Source organism: Neofelis nebulosa, chromosome 18, assembly GCF_028018385.1.
Source record: "Neofelis nebulosa isolate mNeoNeb1 chromosome 18, mNeoNeb1.pri, whole genome shotgun sequence".
In the NCBI taxonomy this organism is placed as follows: Eukaryota; Metazoa; Chordata; class Mammalia; order Carnivora; family Felidae; genus Neofelis; species Neofelis nebulosa.
This window is the reverse complement of record NC_080799.1, coordinates 9123000-9144060: the sequence shown is the minus strand read 5'-3', so window position 1 is coordinate 9144060 and position 21061 is coordinate 9123000. Positions and strand designations below refer to the sequence as shown.

The following is a 21061-nucleotide window of genomic DNA, read 5'->3' as shown; positions in this document are numbered from 1 at the left end:
AGTTTATTTTTCTTCATGTAGTAAAAGGGCAACAGGGCATCCTTGAATTTTGAACCATGTATACGTTTACCTATTCAGTTACATTTTTCACTACTTTTAAGAACACGCAGTACTACTGATGATTTCAAAAGGCTTAAAATTTTATGCTTTCAAAAATTCCACTTTTGGGTCTCGGTCCTAATATACAAACTGTGGTCAAAGCTTTAGCCACAAAGAATTCATGGCAATTTTACCACAAATTTGCAAAGAGCATGGATGTTACATAAAAATATAATTATGACCCATCCACAGACTTATTCAGCCATTGAACATACTAGTAACAGAAAAAAAAAAAAAAAACTCCTTGAAATAATGAATGTCAAGGGAGAAGGCACGGTACAAAAGCAAGCCTAAACCCCAAGGAAAAAAAAGACATGATGGACATATACCCCTGCATGGGGAATTATGGGGATACCTATCTTTTTCCCCCAAATTTTCTAGCATCATAAAGGTCAGACGTTTTTGTCATCAGTCATCACCCCCAACGATGACTCCAAAGACTCCCTCAGAAATTAACATCCCAGGGCCCATAGGTGGGTGGCTCAGTTGGTTATGCATCAAACTCTAGATTTTGGCTCAGGTCATGACATGACCTCAGTTTCACGAGTTCAAGCCTGGCACTGGACCCTGTGCTAGCCGTCGGTGCCCCTCCCCAACTTGCACGCTCTCTCTCTCTCAAAATAACTAAATTTTCAAAAATTAAAAAAAGAAAAAAAAAGGACATTAACAGCATCCCCAAATTCAAGATACTCTACCATATTCCTTCCCAAAAGAAAACAAATTAGGGGCGCCTGGGTGGCAGCTAAGCGTCTGAACTTCTGTTCAGGTCATCATTTCAGAGTTTGTGAGTTCAAGCCCGGCATCGGGCACTCTGCTGTCAGCACAGGGCCTGCTTCAGATGCTCTGTCCCCCACTCCCCACCCACCCTCTCTCTCTCAAAATAAATAAATAAACTTAAAAAAAAAAAAAATTAGGGGCACCTGGCAAGCTCAGTTGGTGCAGCATGTGACTCTTGATCTGAGGGTTGTTAAGTTTGAGCACCCACGCTGGGCGTAGAGATTACTTAAAAATAAAACCTTTTCAAATTTTTTTTTTTTCGACATTTTTTATTTATTTTTGGGACAGAGAGAGAGACAGAGCATGAACGGGGGAGGGGCAGAGAGAGAGGGAGACACAGAATCGGAAACAGGCTCCAGGCTCCGAGCCATCAGCCCAGAGCCTGACGCGGGGCTCGAACTCACGGACCGCGAGATCGTGACCTGGCTGAAGTCGGACGCTTAACCGACTGCGCCACCCAGGCGCCCCAAAAATAAAACCTTTTCTAAAAAATTTTAAAAAATTAAAAAATAAAAATAAAAAAAAAGGAATATTCCTTCTCTACTACCCACTTGTTCCCAACTAGCTTTTCCTTGCTTCAGGATGCTCTTTTCTGAGTCTATCCCATGAATTCTCCTTGCCCTTCTGGACTGGGTCATTTTCGACTTAGTAGAAAAAATTTAGTGTCTAACGTCTATTTCTATTACACAGATGTAGTTACAAAGACTAGATATAGGTCGTATATGAAGAGCGGGGCATCATTTGTCAATAGCTTCTATCCCACCCAACCTGTCCAGCTCAAGCAGGAGAACTGCACCGGCAGGGGGCGTGGGATTACCTGCAAGGCTACCATCCATGCTGGGCCACCAGGGCACACACATACTCATTTGCTAGTTCTTGTTAGCTACAAAAGGAGCGCTGTATTGAACTGAAGGGTCCTGAACTGGAACAATTCAGGCAAAAGAAAGTTTATTTCCACATCCTTAAAGTACCGGCACCAGAGACCACGGTTTCCTAGATCCAGGTTATGAAAGTATGGGAGCTCAGGTGTTGGACATTTAAATGATATATCTCAAAACAAACCTGCGTCTTTAAAAAAGCCTTCCTCTTGGGGCACCTGGGTGGCGTCCAAGCTTGGTTTTGGCTCAGGTCGTGATCTCAGTTTGTGGGATCGAGCCCTGAGTCCGGCTCTGCACTGACAGCGTGCAGAGCCTGCTTGGGATTCTGTGTCCTTCTCTCTGCCCCTCCCCCGCTCACTCTGTGTCTCTCTCAAAATAAACAAACATTAAAATAAATAAAAATGAAAGCCTTCCTCTGATTACCTCTTACCCTTCTCTCCACCGCCACAGCTGCCCTACACACTTGGCTGTGGGGGAGGGCGGCTAAGGGATTCCTCTTAAGCTCCTGTCATTACATGTGCAGCTGCCCACTGCTGTCACTGTCCTATTCCCAGCTCTGACACCCCCGTTCTAGTAACAGAATTAAGAGGAGAAAGCTGACACTACACCTGGGTCCTACTCAGTTCAGCTTTCATCCATCTCTCCAAAAATACGGTATTACTCCAAAGATTAGGAGGATAAGACCGAGGAGTTTCTTTGGAAATTTATTTTCTAAACCTCATGTTTAAAAATTTCTGTTATGTGGGGTGCCTGGCTGGCTCAGTTGGAAGAGCACGCGACTCCTGATCTCGGGGTCATGAGATCACTTAAGTAAAAACTTAGAAGGGGAAAAAAAAAATCTGTGTATGTGAGAACACTCTCATTTCCATTTACCTAGTCACAACTGAATTAACGTTACGCAGCACATTAACAGTATTCAACTTATGCAAGGAAAAGTCTCCCTCTGTAGGACACACCCTTACAGGTGAAATGCTGATGAAAATTTAGCTTAGACTTCGCCAGTTCTTTAAAAAGAAAAGAAACAAAAGACTCATGCCAAGTCCTTAAGATGTAATTTTTATTGTTGCTGCAAGATCGTGGGACCAGACCAATTATTTAACCGTTTACCTTTAAACTAAAGCTCTCCTTTGGGAACTTCTGATCATTTCTCACAGAACGGTTTTGTGCACTATTCAAATTTATAAATTAGAAAAAACAAAACTCAAGGATCTCTACAAGTGCCCAATTTAAAAAGTAGGATGATGTGGTGGTAGTGAACCAAACTCAACAGCTCACACCTAAAACAGAATTTGGGGAGAAGAAGAAAGGGATTATGAAAGGCAAGGCCAAAAGGTAGATGATATTGGCAGGCTTCACAACCTACAAAGGCAGCAAACATAGCATCCTCTGGTTATAACCTTAAATATCTGGTTAAGCACTAACAGAACTTAGAAAATAAGACAAAAGATGGGCGACTGACCGGCTCAGTCGGTAGCACGTGTGACTCCTGATCGCAGGGTCCTGAGTTCAGGCCCCACGTTGGGCACAGAGCTTACTCAAACGAACAAAAGACGGTGGTTTATGTGTAATTTTTTTCCTCCTTTGACTAGTAAGTACCTAAGATGGCCTGTGCTCTCTTTCTCCCACATCCCACGGAATCTGATAGCAATACAGAAACAGTCAGATGCCCTGCCAGATAAAAGGGTTAAGGCTGGTGATTATGGGAGGGAGAAGCTCCTGGCAGCCTCAGAAGCCCCCAAACGATGTGTGTGACATCATATACACAGGACTATCAGTGTAGCATCCGTGCTTGAACAGCTAACCCTCTCAGCACTGCGCGGTGCTCATTAGGGTGTCGTGAGGTGCTCATTAGGGGACTGCTGCCACACAGCAGAGAAATCATTTACAACGAAGTCAGCACTGGAGTGGAAAATGAGTCCTAGTACGAACCCAGCAAAATTTCCATAATCTCCAAATGATTAATAGTTTGTTCCGATTTCAGATACATTGTTATTTATTTGGGGGACCATCATATGGTTTTTAAGCTCTGGAACTTCCATGGAAATCTTAATCTAGCTGAGACAAGTCTCTTTTCTTTTCAATTTATGCCAAAAAGGTCCAGATGTTAGAAAACAAAGAGAAGGATCCCGATTACCAGTGGCTGTAAGCTGCTGTGGTTACTTCATTATTGACACATTCCTGAATCAGTAATGTTTTGAAATCCAGCCAGTTATAGCCAAGCCATCATCCTTTTTAGAAACGGCATTCTCCCAGTTTTTCAGCTAGAGGGGACGGTTGCACAACATTGCGAATGTGCAAAATGTTACTGAACCGTACGCTTGAAAACGGTTTGCTGCATGTTACGTTGACTTTTACCTCAATAAAAACAAAATTATTTTTTCTTCTTAACGATTAGGAGTTAGGCTTAACAAATAAATAAGGCTTCCTGCCAATACTAGGGGATGAAACTCCCCCCACGGTCTGCTTAACACAAAGCTCTGTTAACAAGAATACACGTTTAGCAGCACCTTTTATCTGGATAGAATTCAAAAGATCCACGGGAGGTTGCTTTTTTTTTTTTAATAATTAGAAAAGGCACTTAATCGTCATTTCAGTTACTGCAAAGACTACTACATAAAAAGCCAACTGTTATCTGTATCCTTCCCACCCCAAAGAAGAGAACAATTGAAACCACATGACTTAGAATAATGGCTGGCAGAACTCCACCTCTGAAGTCTACAGAGGTGTCATTACTCCATTAGTGATAATGGCTATTGATCTGGCCCCTCCTGGAAGGGCTAGTAGGAAAAACACAATATTTAAGATAGGAAGAATTTTCAACTATATTGATTCCAGCAAGACTTTTTTTTTTTTTTTTTTTTTTTTTTTAATAGAATTAAGAAGGCCTTTTGCAAGCAAACCCCCCAATCGGGTCACTTCAACAAGAGGAGCCCAGAAGCTTTTCTCCCTCCGGAGGCGAATACTAGTATCCTACTTAGATTATTAACTTCTCTTCAGAGGCTATTAGAATCCGAAGGACAGGACAGAACCATCTAACAAGAAACATCTAGGTGTTCCCTTTCCCCTTAAATGGAAGACTACACACTTCTCTTAAAAATTAAACCTTGGGGCGCCCGGGTGGCTCAGGTGGTTAAGCGTCCGACTTCGGCTCAGGTCATGCATGATCTCATAGTTTGTGAGTTCAAGCCCTGCGTCGGGCTCTGTGCTGACAGCTCAGAGCCTGGAGCCTGATTCAGATCTCTCTCTCTCTCTCTCTGCCCCTCCCCCACTTGCATGCTGTCTCTCCCTCTCTCAAAAATAAACAGCAATAAATAAATAAATAAATAAATAAATAAATAAAAAACAAACAAACAAACAAACTGGCTGTCTCATTTGGAAGCCTGTGATTCTTGCTCTTGGGGTCCTGAGTTCGAGCCCCACACTGGGCATAGGGATTACTAACACAAAAAATAATAACTTAAGGAAAAAACCCAACCCTAAACTTCCCTCTTTCTTCCTTTTCAAAATATTGCATGCCGATTTTCATTCCTATTGTGTTATGTCACCCACACACAATTTATTCCTCCACACAGGCCCCAGTGACATTATTACTAGGATAATTTCATTAAATGCAAATAGTCTTAATCCCTCTATCATTAGGATTTCAGCCTTAGAAGAACACTCATTTGAGTGACAGGACAGAGTATTTTTCTCTGTATCTTTCTGTCTTTCCCAAATTCTCCATGAGGAGATGACTCTCATAAACAGGGGAAGAATCAAAGTTTTAGAAACAGTTACTATTTTCGAACACCTACTAATTTCTTAATCCTCACATCTTTTTCAAGGGGATATTGACCTATTTCACAGATGAGGAAAATGAGGGCCGGAGAGGTAAGCACACTTCCTCAGTAAGTAGGTTTGAAGAAAGGTCTGCTTTATTTTACAACTGCCCTTTCCTCCATACTGACAAGGACCAGAGGCACAAGAGAACTTTTGCCTTGTGTTTTGTAACCAGTTCTCACTCTCTAACATTACTGAAAACGACCCAGTAGGAAGTCAAGAGTTTTTTAAGGTTTTTATTAACACCTGCCAAGTTAATAATCTGCAAAAAACCCAAGTATACAGCCCACCCCAGCACTATGATTAAGACATATTCTTGTTTAAAATTTCTATCTTTATTCCATTATTGTCCAATTTTAACAATGAGACAAATGTTTAAAAATACAAATGTAGCTTATAAACTTTTGTGGGTAAACTAGAAATTGGAAAATGAATTGGCATATCTAGAGGTCACTGCTCTGCATGCCTAAAGGTAAATGATTATTCTTATTTTCTGGACCAATTCTTATCTGGTGGATAAGATGAAGTCCTCAATTCCACCTGCTTATCTGCTAATTTCTGCATTACCTTGGACAAATGCCATTTGCATACTCCCTACCAGCCCTTAGGTGCATTGCAGCCTCTGTGTCATTGTGTGTGACATCACTGGGTTGCTATGGATATAGGTGCGAGGTCACTCACTTTCCTGTGAAACTAGAAACATGGAAAAATTAGAAGAGTCTAAATAACATGAACTAAACATATTTCCAACACTGATATCTATTAAGAGCAGAACTTCTCATTTGAGCTTTAAAATGTTTTAAGGTAGCATCTGTGGCAAGACATTAACACGGCAATACTCCCCATTTCAGAATCAAGTCTCTTCCTTAATGAGATAAAAATCTTTTGGTACGGTAGCCGGCTTAAATAAAAAAGCATCAGCATTGTTATCTTTTATGAACCGGCAAAGTTGTTCAAGGATTAAGCTGGGATACCTACATTGCTTCATTAAAAAAAATTAACACGCAAGATACACTCCTGAATCCACTTCACACTGGAGATGCATTTTAAAAACCTTTGTTACATAAGACAGGAAGTTAAATGTTAAGACAGTGGGAGACCTAAATCATTAACCAGATAATTTCCCATGTTTTATTTAATAATGCTCAATATTTGCCCCCTCCTCTAATATCAAACTCTTTGATAGCCCATTAGATAAATGTAGTGTTACTGACAAAATGGTGCAATACAGGCAGGAATCTGCATCCCAGACAAAATGCGACAACTGGCCATCAGTATTCTCTTTTCATCAGCATGAGGATGCGCTAGCTTTTTTTTTTTTAAGCCTCGGATGTATCTAACAGAACAAATTATTAAAAAAAAAAAAGACTTTTTCCTCCTTTAAAATAACTCCTCCCAGCCTCCACCCAGTCTAGGCTCTCTGCAATATGACAAATGCAGAATCTTCTAGAATGACTTGATACTGCCTCCCACCACTGCTTTGTTTGCAATATCAGATTAGGGAGAATATTTTTTCGACTTATAGGAATTTCAACAGATGTGTGCCTATTTAAAAAAGAAACAGCATTTGTCACAAATTAAACCAGTCAGCTAAATGCATAACCTTTATTTTAAAGACAATACCTACCCTTTTCAATACAAAACACGTTAGGAAAAAACGGAGATGACATGTCGAGAACGATCAATGAAAACGCTAGCGAGAAATACGTTCCCCGCAAGAGGACGTGCTTTGGGGTATAGAGAAAGAGGAGCCTTTTGTTAACAAAAACGTGAGAGCAGCAAGGTTTCGATTTTGCACCACTGAGCCCAGGTTTTCAGGAGAGCCTACGTTTTTTCTGTGGAGGTTCTAAAGGATCTGTCAGGAGAGGCAATGGGGAATATCGGGGGGGGGGGGGGGTATTAGAAAACCAGGAGACCTGATGAGTGAATGGGAAAGGCGCCGCCCAGACACCAGGGAGAGAAAGAGGAACCGCATCCATGCGGTCCCCCCGCCCCCACGCCCAGGCTGGGAGGAGGGGAAGTGGGGCACAAAGGATGTTCACGGCCCCCGCTCAAGTCCCCAGCGGACCCGGAGACGCGGGGGCCAGAGACCCCGCTCCCGAGACCAGCCCTGCAAGATCCCGCCCCAGCCCGAGTCCGGGGAGGGCCGAGAAGGCAGCGCCGCCGGCCCTGGGGGACGCTCGGGGAGAGGCCGCGTCACAACCCGGGTCCCTATCGCTGCCGGGGCCCTCCCCAGCTCCCCGAGTGGGTGGGGAGGGGCAGTCAACGCTGCAGTCGCGAATGGCGACTAGTCCCTGGGCCGTCCACGCGAAGACCCGCGTCTGCGAAGGGACTGGGGCGAGGCGGGGGGAGGGGAGGAGAAACTCACGTTCTTCATGGCCGCGGCCATGTCGTCGTAGCGCTCCGCCTGCTCGGCCAGCCGGGCTTTCTGCACCAGTTGCTCGCGGTCCACCATCTTCGAGGGCTGGATCGGGCCGGGTGAGGAGACCGGGGCGGCCTGAAGGACTCGGAGGGCAGCTACGGCGCGGCTGGAGCCCGTGTGCCGGAGAGACCGACCCACGAAGCGAGCAGCTAAGGCGACGGCGACGGCGGCGGCGCGGAGGCTGCGGCTTGAGCTGCGACCGCGGGACCAGGCGCGAGGCGGCTGCGGCTCCTGTGCGTGCCGCGGGCGGACAACCCCCTGCGGCCCCTCCCACGCCGCGTGACGCAGACGGTCCCGCCTACCCGCCCGCGCACCCCGCCCCGGCCCCGCCCCGGCCCTTCCGCCTCTCGGGCTTCTCCTCCCCAACTCAGCTTACCTTCGCTTTCTGGGCGTCCCTCCCTTCCCCGCTGCCCCCCTGACAGTGCTCCCCGTTCTTCACTTTACCCCGGTTCCCGCGCCTCAGCTTCTCCAGATCACCCCCAACCTCGCCCCTCACACCGCCCCCCGCCCTGCCAGGTCCCCAGCGCGTGGGCCCCTGGGAATTGTAGTTTGCCCGGCAGTGGGGTGATATGTTGGAGAGATCAAGGACAAAGGGGCAGTTAGGACTACATCTCCCAATGGTCATAGCGCGCGAGCGGAGGTGAAGGGAGGGGTTCTAATTCCGCGGCCACGGGGGACCCCTGGCGGGGACTGAGGCTGCTTCAGTCTTAGCGAGTGCTGATTCACGGCCCCGCCCCATATTCTCCGGGAAATTACGAGGTGAGGGGGCCAGGACCTCAGCCCTGGACCCCGTCTAAGAGATAAAGTAGCAGCAGGCCAAGGAGGGACAGAGGAGAGGACACGCGTCCACCGTAGGTCCAAACTTGCCAGGGTGGTGCCCGCCGGCTGGATGGGTTGAATTACGGAGCTTAATATTGGGAGCTAAACTGTCACCCTCCCCCACAGGCTTCCATTTCCCCACACGCACTTTGAGGTTCTTGGACCTGATGAGGTGAAAACATGGAAGGACAAATACTGGCCGGGCATACTGGTTAATTTACAGAAAGGATGCAGCTGTCTTCAGGCTGACCCCCGGGGGAGCTCCTTCCTCTCCAGGGTGGAGTGTCAAAGATTAAATTCTGTTGCCAAGAGCCTACTGTATGCTTCACATGAGGCTGTTATCTGAGGGTTGACCAACCCTTCTCTCCCCACCTAAGACGCACACACTGAGGTCGGGCTGACAAATTCTTGCTCATATGCTTCCATTTTCAACATTCCGTGGAGCTTACACATCCATAGTTTTGACTGCACATTTTATTGGCTTCATTTTTTTCCCCCGGCAGTTATCTGTTGAGCACCTACTGTGTTCCAAGCACTGTTCTAAGCAATGGGGTACAGCAAGGAACGACACAAAAAAACCCTACCCCCCAAAAAACAGGTAAGATAAAGATAAATATGTCGAGTATGTTAGGAAGTGATAAGGAGTTAAAACAACAACAGGATATGAAGTGTTGTGTATGAGAATCTAGAATGAAGGAGTCTCTGAGAAGGACTATTCAGGCTCTATGCTAGATGGTAGAGGAAGAGGGCACAGAATCCTGCCCTCAAGGAATTTAGAATGTTTTAAGTGCTGTTAAGTTTTGTTTGTTAATTCTTTCGGGCTGGATAGGAAGAGGTTCTGAAAAGCTTCTCCAGGAAGGTTGGTAACATTTCCAACCCAGCTCTTAAAAGGATGTGTAGCATTTGAGAGCATGGAAAGGACACAGGCAGCAGGACTCAGAGGCACGTTTTCCCCTGACATATTTATTGTTAGGCAAAGAATCCAAAGTGTTTGTTGCCTTAAGTGACCGGGAGTGGGGTTGGGGATGGAGTCGGGAGCCAGAACAGGAGGAGCCCTGAATGGCAGGCAAGGGAGTGAAGTCCTTATCCTGAAATAAGTAGGAAGCCTGTGAGAGATTTTAACGAGGGCAAAAAATGATGAGGTTTGCATCCTGCGTCCATCATCGTGGCCTTCTCAGAGCACTGCACGGTGCCTGGCACACAGTAAATCTGTAGAATGTATGAAATAAAGAAATGAATTAATGAATGCATGCACTTTAGGGAGGCTGCCCCGGCAGAAGTGGAGGAGATGGACTGAGTGAGGAGAGGGTCTAGAAATTGCTCTCCCCACCACTGACATAGCATCTAGTCCCTCCTCTCTTACTACAACACTCAGCAAAATGCAGTCCTGGGGGTGAATAAACTCTCCCCCTTCTCCTGTCTCCTACATGAGTGTTCACCAAGTCATTCCTCTTCCTCTCTCTTCCTCACTGGTCCAGGCCTGGGCATCGCAGGTCCGTGGCAATGAGCCCTCATAGCCAACCCTGCTTGTCCTCCTGTGCATTAAATGTGTCAATGATTCAGGCCCCAGATGCAAAATCTTGGGAACTTCCTGGCTCATTTCAGGCTGCCTCTCTGACCTCTCCACATCAGTTCCTTCCCCCACCAGTTTAATGTGCATTAAAATAATAATAATTATTATTATTATTATTATAAAAATCCAGGCCAAATCTGGTTGGGAAAAGAAAGCAGATGCAAAGAAAAGGATGTTCCAAAGCCAAAGAGGAATGACATCTGCAGTCCCCACATCAAAGCTTCCCTCCAATGGTGCAGGGGAGAGCTGGCCCTGCCCTCCTTTCCTTTTTGATTTTTTTTTTTTTTTTTTTTTTTTTTTTGAGACTCTAAGCTTAAAGCTGCAGCAGCCCAGCCGTGCCTGGATGTTGAGAGGGCTGCTTCAGAGGCATAGCGACATTACACAGAACAAATGGCTTAATCTTCTGGCTTCTTTCGCCACTGCCTGGTACTGCTGAAAAACACCTGGAGCAAGGAGGTGGAAAACTAGCATCCTGGCTTCTGCCTGCCCCCCCCTCACCCCCCCCCCCCCCGGCTCTGTGTGCAAAGCCTGCCCCTTCTCAGGGTTTTAATTTCCCCAACTTTGAAGTGAGAAATCAAACGAAGTGAGCGCTAAATGCCCCACCCAGCTGCGACAAGACAAAGTTCTAGATTCGGCTTGTTCCTCTTCTTTAGCCTTGGCAACAGGGAATCTGTACCTGCAGACCTGGGAGATGATTCAATCCCAAGGATTGAGAGGCTCAAAATCGTCCCTGTTTTGTAGATCAGGAAGCTGAGGCACAGAGAGGCTGTATGACCAGCCAAAGATCACACATCAGTGACTGACTCAGATGATCAGTGACTGAATTCAAACCCAGGGAGATCGTCCAGACTCCCAATGGCAAGGGCACCCTTCCCTGCCCAGGCTGTGAGGACCTACCCTTTGGCATCTGCTCAGGAAGGGAGGGGCCTTGCCCTCTGGTGATGGGCCTGACATAAGGGCCCTGGGCAAGCACCCTGTATGGCTGACCCTCTGCCCCATCTCCAGCCCTGGAGGACGTGACCTTTAGATCCATGCTCTCTGGCTGAGCTGGCAGACAAGTAGGCCGGCCAGAGACATTAGTGTCCTGCTGTTTCTGTGCAGTCATAAATCACTGCAGTCCCATCCCCTGGCTCCTGGCTTCCTCCTGCGGCTAGAAAGCTCCCTGATTGGCGGGGAGGCGGCAGCAGCAGCAACATCTTCTGAAGCAGGCAATACTCCCCGCCCTGTCCTCTGGGAACACTTCCCTGTCACTCTCCTCGAGGGTTGGGCTGTGGTAGGGGCAGAGCACGTAACAGATTCAGAAGCAAAGGACAAAAAAGAAATCTCAGTGGGTGGCCCACCCTCCTGAGGAGAGTGGGGCAGTGAAGGAAGCCTGTGCTGGGAGGCAGGACCCACAGGTTGAAGCCTTGACTTTGCTATTGATCTTGCTGGGTGACCTTGAGCAAGTCACTTGACCTCTCTGGGCCTCAGACTGTGCATCTATAAAAGAAGAGAATTAGACGGCTGCTTCTTAAGATCTGCCAGCCGGTAGCAACAGCCTTTCAGCTGGCCTGCCTCAATGTCTTCCCAGCCTCTCCAGTAAAAGGTCTAAAAGATCTTTCCAAATAGACATCCCATCTTCTCCTTCCCTTGCCTTGGCTCCACCATACATGTCACTCCCCTTGCATATGGGCCAAAGTCACTTTGCTTTAGCCTGGAGTTAAAGGCTTTCCTAAGGGCCCCTGCCTACGTCTCTAGCTTCATTTTTCACAGGGCACTCGATTGGCATTTCCTAGCCATGTAGTACCCTCGTCCAACTCCGGGCCTTCTCAAAAGCTATGCCTTCTGCAGGGAACTCCTTCTACTCCTACCCCCATTCAATCCTTACCTCCTATCTTTCAGACTCAGATACTGTAAGTTAAACTGAACTGCTCCCTTTTGGAGCCCCTACCGGCTCCTATGCTACAATACTTCCGGCAAGGGGTTTAAATCTCCTTATTACCCTTATATGTATGAGTCTGTCTTTCCCTGAGGTCTTACAAACGGGTTCCTCAAAGACAGAGCTCCACCTGAGCCACCTCTGAGCTCCAAGCCTAGCGTGGAGCAGGTTTTCAGGGCAGTTTGGTTCAATGAAAGGGACTCTCCACTTCGAGAAAGGATTGGCCCGGTGATGGTCTAGCCTCTTGAGGGGGATTTGAAAAGTTTTACCCCAAAAGCAATGGTCATGGGCAAGTTGCAGCAAAAACTCGGGAAAGCAGAATCGTAAATAATCCCAGGAACAGATAGGGCTATGGCCAGAAAGGATAGTTTTGAAGAGCATCCGTACAGGATTTCAAAGAAGGGCCTGTTGACATGGGGCTCACTACCAGCAGAAATTCTCTGTTCTGCCTCCCTGGAGGCTGACCACTCCTCACCAAACCAGCTTCCCTACTCCAGGACCAAACTCTCAAATCCCCTAAAATCATCTATGAAGAGGAAGAGATTGAAAAGTCTAATAGATCTTTATTTTTTTTTTTTTGAAGATTTCATTTTCTTTCTTTTTTTTTTTGTTTTTAAGTAATTCTACATCCAATGTGAGGCTTGAACTTATAATCCTGAGATCCAGAGTCACATGCTTCATCAACTAAGCCATCCAGGTGCTCCTGACATATCTTTACATTTTAAGTTTTGCATTCCCCTAAAAAGAACCAAATTCAAAATTTACCACACCAATGGAATGTCTGTCACAGTAAAAAAAAAAAAAAAAAAAAAAGGTCATTGTCTCAAACAAAGAGATAAACTGTGCCATTCCCACGAGATGGGCGTTCCTGGCGCACCTGGGTGGCTCAGTGGGTTAAGCATCTGACTCTTGGTTTCAGTTCAGGTTGTAATCTTGCAGTTCGTGAGTTCGAGCCCTGTGCTGGGCTCTGTGCTGACAGTGTAGAGCCTGCTTGGCATTTCTCTCTCCCTCTCTCTCTGCTCCTCCCCAACTTGCTGTGGTGCACTTTCTGTCAAAAAATAAATAGGGGTGCCTGGGTGGCTCTGTTCGACTTCCTCTCAGGTCATGATCTCATGGTTCCTGGGTTCGAGCCCTGCGTCAGGCTCTGTGCAGACAGCTCAGAGCCTGGAGCCTGCTTCAGATTCTGTGTCTATCTCTTTCTCTGCCCTACCCTACTCATGCTCTCTCTCTCTCAAAAATAAATAAGCATTAGATAAATAAACATTAAATAAATAAATAAATAAATAACCTTTAAAATAATAATAATAAAGTAAAAAGAGGTAGGTGTTCTAGAGCAGAGGCGCCTGAGCTAGGATCTTCTCCCAAAACTCAGCTATGTAAACTTGGGCCAAATGCTTCACCAATCTGGACCTCAGATTCCCTACTGAATCTTTTTCTTTTTAAGTTTATTTAATTTTTTGAGAGGGAGTTAGAGCACGAGTGGGGGAGGGTCAGAGGGACAGGGAGGGAGAGGATCCCAACCAGGCTCTGCACTGAGCCCAACATGGGGCTCCAACGAACTCATGAAACATGAGATCATGACCTCAGCTGAAGTCAAGAATCAGATGCTCAACCACTCAACCGACTGAGCCACCCAGGTGCCCCTCCCCACCGAATCTTAAAGAGAAATCTCCACCCTGCTCTCTGAATCGTACGATGGCAGGAATATGTTCTTTGACTTGGTAGAAGGGTCTGAAGCAGCGTTCTGAGGCTTCGAACTCCAACGGAGGACTCGTGGGAGACTGATAGTGATGAGGCGGTGGCAGCCTGCCTACTGATCACACGGAGTGAGGTGGACCTTTCTATCTTTGGAGGATTGCAAGCTTCAGAGAGCCCACTAATGCCTGCTTATCTCAAGGAAGCAATTTCTCCATCAGCTGGAGCTGTATGGTGATGACATGAGCGGGTCTGGAGGGCTTGGGGCAGGAATCGGGGGTCAAGGGTCAGCAGATAAACAGTGATTCTCAAGCTGGCTGGACATCACTGCTTCCCAATACCTGGGGTTGGGGGAGTGTGTCGAGAATATAGAGTCCCAGGTGCAGCTTAGACATCCTGGGTCAGAATCTCTAAGGGTGGGGTCCGGGGAACTGTATGCTTTCAAAGCTCTCTGGGGGATTCTTCCTATCACCCATGGTCTGCCAGGGTAACCTCAAAAGGGCCTGGCGACTTTGAAGGAGGCAAGGCTGGGTTGCCTGAAGAGGAAGTCAAGCGGCCGTGAGGCCTTCTGAGAACCGGCTGGGAGAGGTGGGGGAACTGGCATTTTCTCGTGTTGGCCATTCTGCCGAGTCAGCCCAGCACTAATGCTTCCAGAGTGCAAATCCCACTCGGTCATGTAATAGGAACACTGGTGCTGACGCAGCAGGCAGTCGGGAGCCCAGGCTGCACCAGGGGACAGACACTCCGCACCACCTCCTCACTCCGGGCCCCGGGACAGGCAGGGGCCAGAGGCACTCCCTCCACGCCAAGCCTCGAGTGAGCCAAGACGACTCGAGAGCATGGGGCCTGCACCGTGCTCTGAGTTTCGGGCCCAGCCAGGCTTCCTCTCTGTCTTCCTGGAGTTTCGGGTTCATAATTGGAAGGGACAATAGGAGGACTCCTGTTAGTCCAGGAGAGGAATCCCTTCCTTACGCGGCACCCCACCTCCTGGGCGTCGGCCCTTGCTAGCACCCCTCCAGCCACAGATCATTTGCTGTTCTCCTGAGGTCCCCCTTCCTCTTCGGGACAGCACTCCTGTTCCCAGAGCATCTGTCCATTGTTCCTCATTCTGCTTCCCAGCATTGCAAGAAGGAGGAGAACGCTTCTCCCCAAAAACCTTTTATGTGTAAGGCCAGAACGCTGAAGCCCTGTGGTCTCCACACTGGACGGTTTCCCCAGCAGCGGAAAGTAGGTTTGAGCACATGCTTTTCTGCCTCCAGAGTGCCTGATATGCGATGCAAACGGAAAGATGGCCAAAAAGAGATTCCCAGGACACGCAGTACCGATTCCCTGCGCACAGAGGCTTCTACAAGGCCGAAGGACACTTTGCGACAAAGAGGGGTTTGGTCTCCAACCTCATGGCAGCAGCGCCCCTTCCCCCAACCCAGGCTGGGTGCCCAGCTACATCCAAGTCTTACCTGGGGGTCTATAATCGATGCTCCTCCCCCCAAGTCCTCACCTTAGTCTCTAATACTCAGAGAGCCGGGAAAGGCCAATAGGTGAGAAAAAAGAACAGGAGAGCGGATGTGATTGTTCCCATGCCCCTATAGACACTAGAGAACCCATAGCACTGATGAGGAACCCAAGGCACACAGAAGGTAAGTAACCTGTCCAGGTCATACAGCTAGCAAGTGGAGGCTTTGGGTCATAAAGGAGGTTCATGTGTCTCTTACTCCTTATCCACCATCCGGAAGCACCCAGCTGGGCCTATTTCTTTTCTTTTTCTTTTTTGATGTTTTTATTTAGTTGAGAGAGAGAGAGAGAGAGTGTGAGCAGGGGAGGAGCAGAGAGAGGGAGACTCAGAGTATGAAGCAGGCTCCAGGCTCTGAGCTGTCAGCACAGAGCCTGACGTGGGCTCTAACTCACAAACCTCATGAGACCATGACCTGAGCCGAAGTCAGGGGCTCAACTGACTGAGCCATCCAGGCGCCCCTCTTGGTTTTTGGTTTTGTTTTGTTTTGTTTTGTTTTTTTAACTTTTTTCAATGTTTCTTTGTTTTTTCAATGTTCCAGTGTTTTTTTTTAAACTTTTTTCAATGTTTATTTTTGAGGGAGAGGGCGCACAAGTGGGGGAGGGACAGAGAGAGGGGGACAGAGGATCTGAAGATGACTGGGCTTCAGACAGAGGATCTGAAGATGAAGAGCACTGACAGATGCAGGGCTCAAACCCACGAACCACGAGATCATGACCTGAGCCAAAGGTGGACATTCAACCGACTGAGCCCCCCAGGCGCCCCCAGTTGGGTCTGTTTCTAACGGAGGGAGGAAGTAAGTGACTTACTCACTCATGGGAAGGAGTGTGGTCTCTAGGGGAGTGAATCAGAGCAAAGGCCCTCCCAGAGAAGTTGGAGGGACTGCAGTTTCCAGGTGTACAGCCCACGGTGGTGGCCATCCATGCTGGGTTCCGGGCCCTGGGACAGTGAACAGAACTGCTCCGCTAATGACTTGCTGAATAACTTTAAACAAATTACTTCTCTTCTCTGGAACTCTGTCCCTCCTTTGCCAAATGAGGAACCAATGACTCATGACGCATCAGGTCAAAACAAGCCGCTTGAGCTAATACTAAAACCTTTACATTTTGATACCTTCTCTAAAATGATCTGAACTCCGGTTCTCCTGTGCAGATCAGAAGCACCCAATGATGTCACGGGGCTTTGCTGGCTATCTGTGATATCACAGGGCTTTCCTGGGTTCTAGGGAGGAGAGAACAAGTAAAAAGGTGCCAAGAGGAACCAAGGTTGGGAATCTCAGAATGGACCAGCCCTTCAGAATCTTCAGCTAGGAGAGGTTTCACGCAAGGCAGAAAAAATTGGCATTTTAGAACACAGGCACTGTGGCAGCTGGGACAGAGGATGGACTGGATGGGAAGAAGGCCAGAGGGAGGGAGACCACTTGGGGGGGTTCCTGTGAGAGGTGGGAGGTTGGGTCAGGGCCGGCCGTCGTAGTGGCTGTGGGAGGTGGGACATACCCAGCATGACTCCCAAGATGATCCCATTCTCCGAGATAGAACAGGCTTAAGGGAAAGGTGATGGGCTCAGTTGGGAAGTGACAAGTGTGAAAGCGTATCTAGGGGCGCCTGGGTGGCTCAGTCAGTTAAACATCTGACTCTTGGTTTCAGCTGAAGTCAAGATCTCACAGTTCCTGAGTCTGGGCCCTGCATCTGGCTCCGCCTCACATGGCAGAGCCTGCTTGGGATTCTCTCTCCCTCTCTCTCTGCCCCTCCCCCACTCGTGCTCACTCTCTCTCTCAAAAATAAATAAATTTGAAAAAAAGAGTATCTAAGTATAGGGTTGTTGAATCATTGTATCGCACACACGAAACTGATACAGCACTATATGTATGTTAACTATGCTGGGCTTAAAATATAAAAACCAAATTAATAAAATTTAAAATTTAATTTAGTTGAAAGAAAGAAAGAACATCCAAATGAGATGCCCAGGTTAGGGCCGGAAGTAGAAATCTGAAACAGCAGGCCCTCACGCATGGGCTCAAGAGGAGACTTGGAGGGAGCACCAGGAAAACCAGAGTTCCTGTGTCTCAGGGATCATGGAATGATGTGATCACCAGATCCTCCTGGTGCTCTATGGCCATGTTGCTAGATGCCTGCAGAAAACTCATGTGAGGGCAGAAAGGAAGACCTTTTCTTTCTCTCTTTCTTTCTTTCTTTCTTTCTTTCTTTCTTTCTTTCTTTCTTTCTTTCTCAATATTTATTTTTGAGAGAGAGAGAGCGAGCAGGGGAGGGGCAGAGAGAGAGGGAGACAGAGGATCTGAAGTAGGCTCCACACTGTCAGTGCAAAGCCCGATGCGGGGCTCAAACGTACGAACCACGGGATCATGACCCGAGCCGAAGTCGGACATTCAACCCACTGAGCCACCCAGGAGCCCCAGGAAGGCCTTTTCTTGAGTTAGGGCATCCTTGTTGACCTAGGCCAGCAATTTGGACAGCAAGGGGTAAAGGGGTGAAGAGTTAAAATGTGGAGCCGACTGCTTTCATCAGCAATTTAATGGTCAGATGAAGGAGAGAGAAGCCTATGTTCTGGCGGCTCAGGCAGAGGGAGGGTTTTATTTGTTCCGGAGGAGGCTGAGGGTTGTTTCAATGCTCAGAGGAGAGGCTGGGGAGAGTGGCTGGAAGAGGAGAGGACTGGGAGGGACAGGGGGGTGAGCTGAGGTGGGAGAGGGCAGGGTCCCCGGATGAGGGGTCAGCTGGGATGGCAGGTGGGTGGATGGGTCTCTGAGTGAAAAGCAGGGAGGTTCCTGGGAAGCTCTTTCTCTGAGAAGGAGAAGCTGAAGTCATTCGCTGCTGAGTCATGAGAGGAGGAGGGAGGTTTGAGGAAGTATCTGGGGAGGATGGGGGAGTGAGCTGGGGAAAGACCGGCCATTCCAGGACTGGCTGGACCCAGAGGCCACCACACAGGGCCCCTGTCCGCACAGACTTGTGCTTTTCACCTGCAGCCCTGGCAATGTGAGTCTTAGCTAAGAAGGCGAAGGTCAGATCACCCGGAGCAGGCAGTGGTCAGCTGTAGCCAAGTTGTTGAGGGGCCAAGGGTCTGGGGGACAGGGAGGGAGCCTGATATAGCAAAGGAGTGAGGGCCCAGATGGGCCAAGGACTGAGCTAGGTAAGGGAAATAGAGGCTAGGAGGGAGTCAGGCGTGGGAGGCCTCAGGGACAGGGAAGAGCAGGGAGTGGGGAGAAGGGAAGTGGATGTGACACAGGAGTGTCGTCATTCTCAGAGGACCCCCAAGGCCTGAAGAAAATTCTGGGGAGTAGTCATGGGTAAGGTTAAAGGTTAAAGAGCTTCCCCCGGAGGCTCTGATGCAAGACGCTTGTCCTGTGGATGCTGGAATCCCAGGAGGCAGGGCCTGGGGAAAAGGCAAACTCGCATCAGGCCACAGGCCTCAGGAATGCCACCTGGGACCGGCTGTTTGGGCAAAGGGACGAGTCACAGAGCTGCAAGGCCCGAGCCCCAAGGAAGGGGACTTGCTTGAGGCATTTGGAAGGAGCAGAACTGGCAGGACACCTCATGGCTTGGACCTTCATACCTCTCCATTCTGCCTGGCACAGAGGTCTGCCACTCACACATCTTATTCCCCTAACTGATCTCTGGGGCACACTTCCGCCTCCGAGATGGGTACGATTCAGGCCCTCTTGGGCTTCATAACAAAGGGAAGAGGAAGTCAAGGGCTTGAACAAATAGGAGCGTGACCACGGTGTACCCTGCTTGGTCGTTTGTGGGTTTTTGTTTTGTTTTTTGGGTTTTTTGTTTTTGTTTTTTTTGGTGTGGGGGGGGAGTTGTATTGTTTTTTTTAGTTTTTTTTATCCACTGGGTTATGCAGAGTAGAGAGCATTCCCAAGGGGCTGGATGTCCTGGGGATCCTCCCAAGGCAGGGGAAAGAGCAGGGAGAAGGTCTTGAGGCTGAGCTCCGTCCCCCCCCCCCCGAAAAAAACAGAGATCAGAGAACAGTAATGACAGAGAGATAGACACACTGTGGTAGAGACAACAGACCCAGAGAGAGAGAGAAGGAGAGAGACAAGGATTCAACAGAGGGACGGACAGGAAGACAGACCGCCTGAGACAGAGACGGGGAGAGAAGGTGCTGAGCAGGCTGGCCAGGTGCCCACGGCTCATCCGGGAAGCTGCTGGGCTGGACCCAATCAGTGCAAGATGGATGGCTGCTTTGGGAGGGCGAGAGGCCGTCAGGCAGGGCAGCTGGGCCGTCTCTCCCATCTGCACGACGCGCTGCAGAAAGCCCGGCCAGCTGACCCTGTTTCCCAATAGGCCGATGGTGGGGTGCGCCCTCGGAGCTTCCTCAAGGACAGCAGGAGGGTGAGGAAGGGCTCTGCTTTGGAGACACGGACCCCAGCTCTGCCTCTCACTAGCTGTGAGGTCTCGAGGCCATCGAGTTCCCTGGGCTGTCTTCATTCCCAGCTCTAAAATGAGAACCACCACCCCGGTCCTCAGTGATTCTGACATGTTTTCACCTGCTCCGCAGAAACAGGGACCTGGGTGAGCTGGGACGTCACAGTGTCCTTCAGGTCCAACAGGAACATGAAGGGAACAGATGCCTTCTGTGCCTGGCACCCTTTGGGGCTAGTTCCGAAAATCTGGCCAAGCAGTTTGGGCTGAAGGTGGTGGTGAGTCAGGAGAATAGGTTGTGACCCCAGGTCCCAGAGTTGCACAGCTGATAAAGATCCCACCAGTAAAGGGCTCCTATCCAGCTCCCCTTACTTCCAAACCCCGGCACTTATGCTCGGTGTCAACCCCCACAACAACAGGGAAATAGACAGGGACAAGTTTCATCGTTCTGTCCTAACCATCCAAGGGCTCTACTCCAGACAGTAGCCCTCAGCAGCAGGACTGGGTGAGACTCTTGCTCCTGGTCATCAAGGCCACCTGCACACTAGCCTCATCCAGTCTCTCTGCCGTTCATTTACCCCTTCATTCACTCAAACGTTGAACGTCTACCAGGTGCACTGGTAGGTGTGATGAGCCCAGGATGTGGGAAGAGGACACAGAGGGGATCAATCACCCTCTCCCCACCTATCCAAACCCCAGCTTAAATGTTCCCTCTTCCAGAAGGCTTCCCATAACGTCTACTAGGATTGAGGCCTTTTTCCACCTCTGAGCCCATAACACTTCTCCAAAGACCCACACCCTGGGGTCTTATACAAGGTCTAGGAACGTATATGCATTATATCCCTATAGATGGTCTCCTTTCTGGAGGCAGAGCCCACTCCCCGTTCATCTTTGCCTCCTACAGAGCCCAGCACAGTAGCAAGGGGTCAGGGTTCGAAGGATACATATTTGCCAGTCTTTGAACCTCAACGATGCATCATAATTACTGTCTTTAAACCTCAGTCTTTTCACTTGTAAAGTGGGGACAATAATCTTCACTTGCCAGTGTGGCCAGATGGATCAAATGAGATATTGCATGCGAAGTCCCCTGGCAAGCTGGAGGCCCTATACTCCTTGCAGCCATGGGCTGTTGCTAATAATATAGCAATCTCAGGGCCGGAGCTCGGCTC

At 48.6% G+C, this 21061-nt stretch overlaps 1 protein-coding gene and 1 long non-coding RNA gene across 2 annotated transcripts in view; both read right to left on the bottom strand.

Annotated features, from left to right (window-relative positions):
- The window catches only part of YWHAG (tyrosine 3-monooxygenase/tryptophan 5-monooxygenase activation protein gamma), a 28946-nt gene extending 20689 nt beyond the window's left edge, over positions 1-8257 (bottom strand). The window contains exon 1 of the mRNA XM_058711916.1: positions 7942-8257. Coding sequence (XP_058567899.1) covers positions 7942-8028 — 87 coding nt within the window. The 5' untranslated portion in view covers positions 8029-8257. The remainder of the gene's footprint in view (positions 1-7941) is intronic.
- A 1500-nt stretch (positions 8258-9757) lies between these two features.
- Positions 9758-16690, bottom strand: LOC131501621 (uncharacterized). The gene is made up of 2 exons (XR_009256840.1): positions 16320-16690; positions 9758-10023 (listed from the first exon to the last, which is right to left on the bottom strand). It is a non-coding gene; the product is annotated as an uncharacterized LOC131501621 (long non-coding RNA).
- Between the last annotated feature and the right edge of the window lie 4371 nt (positions 16691-21061).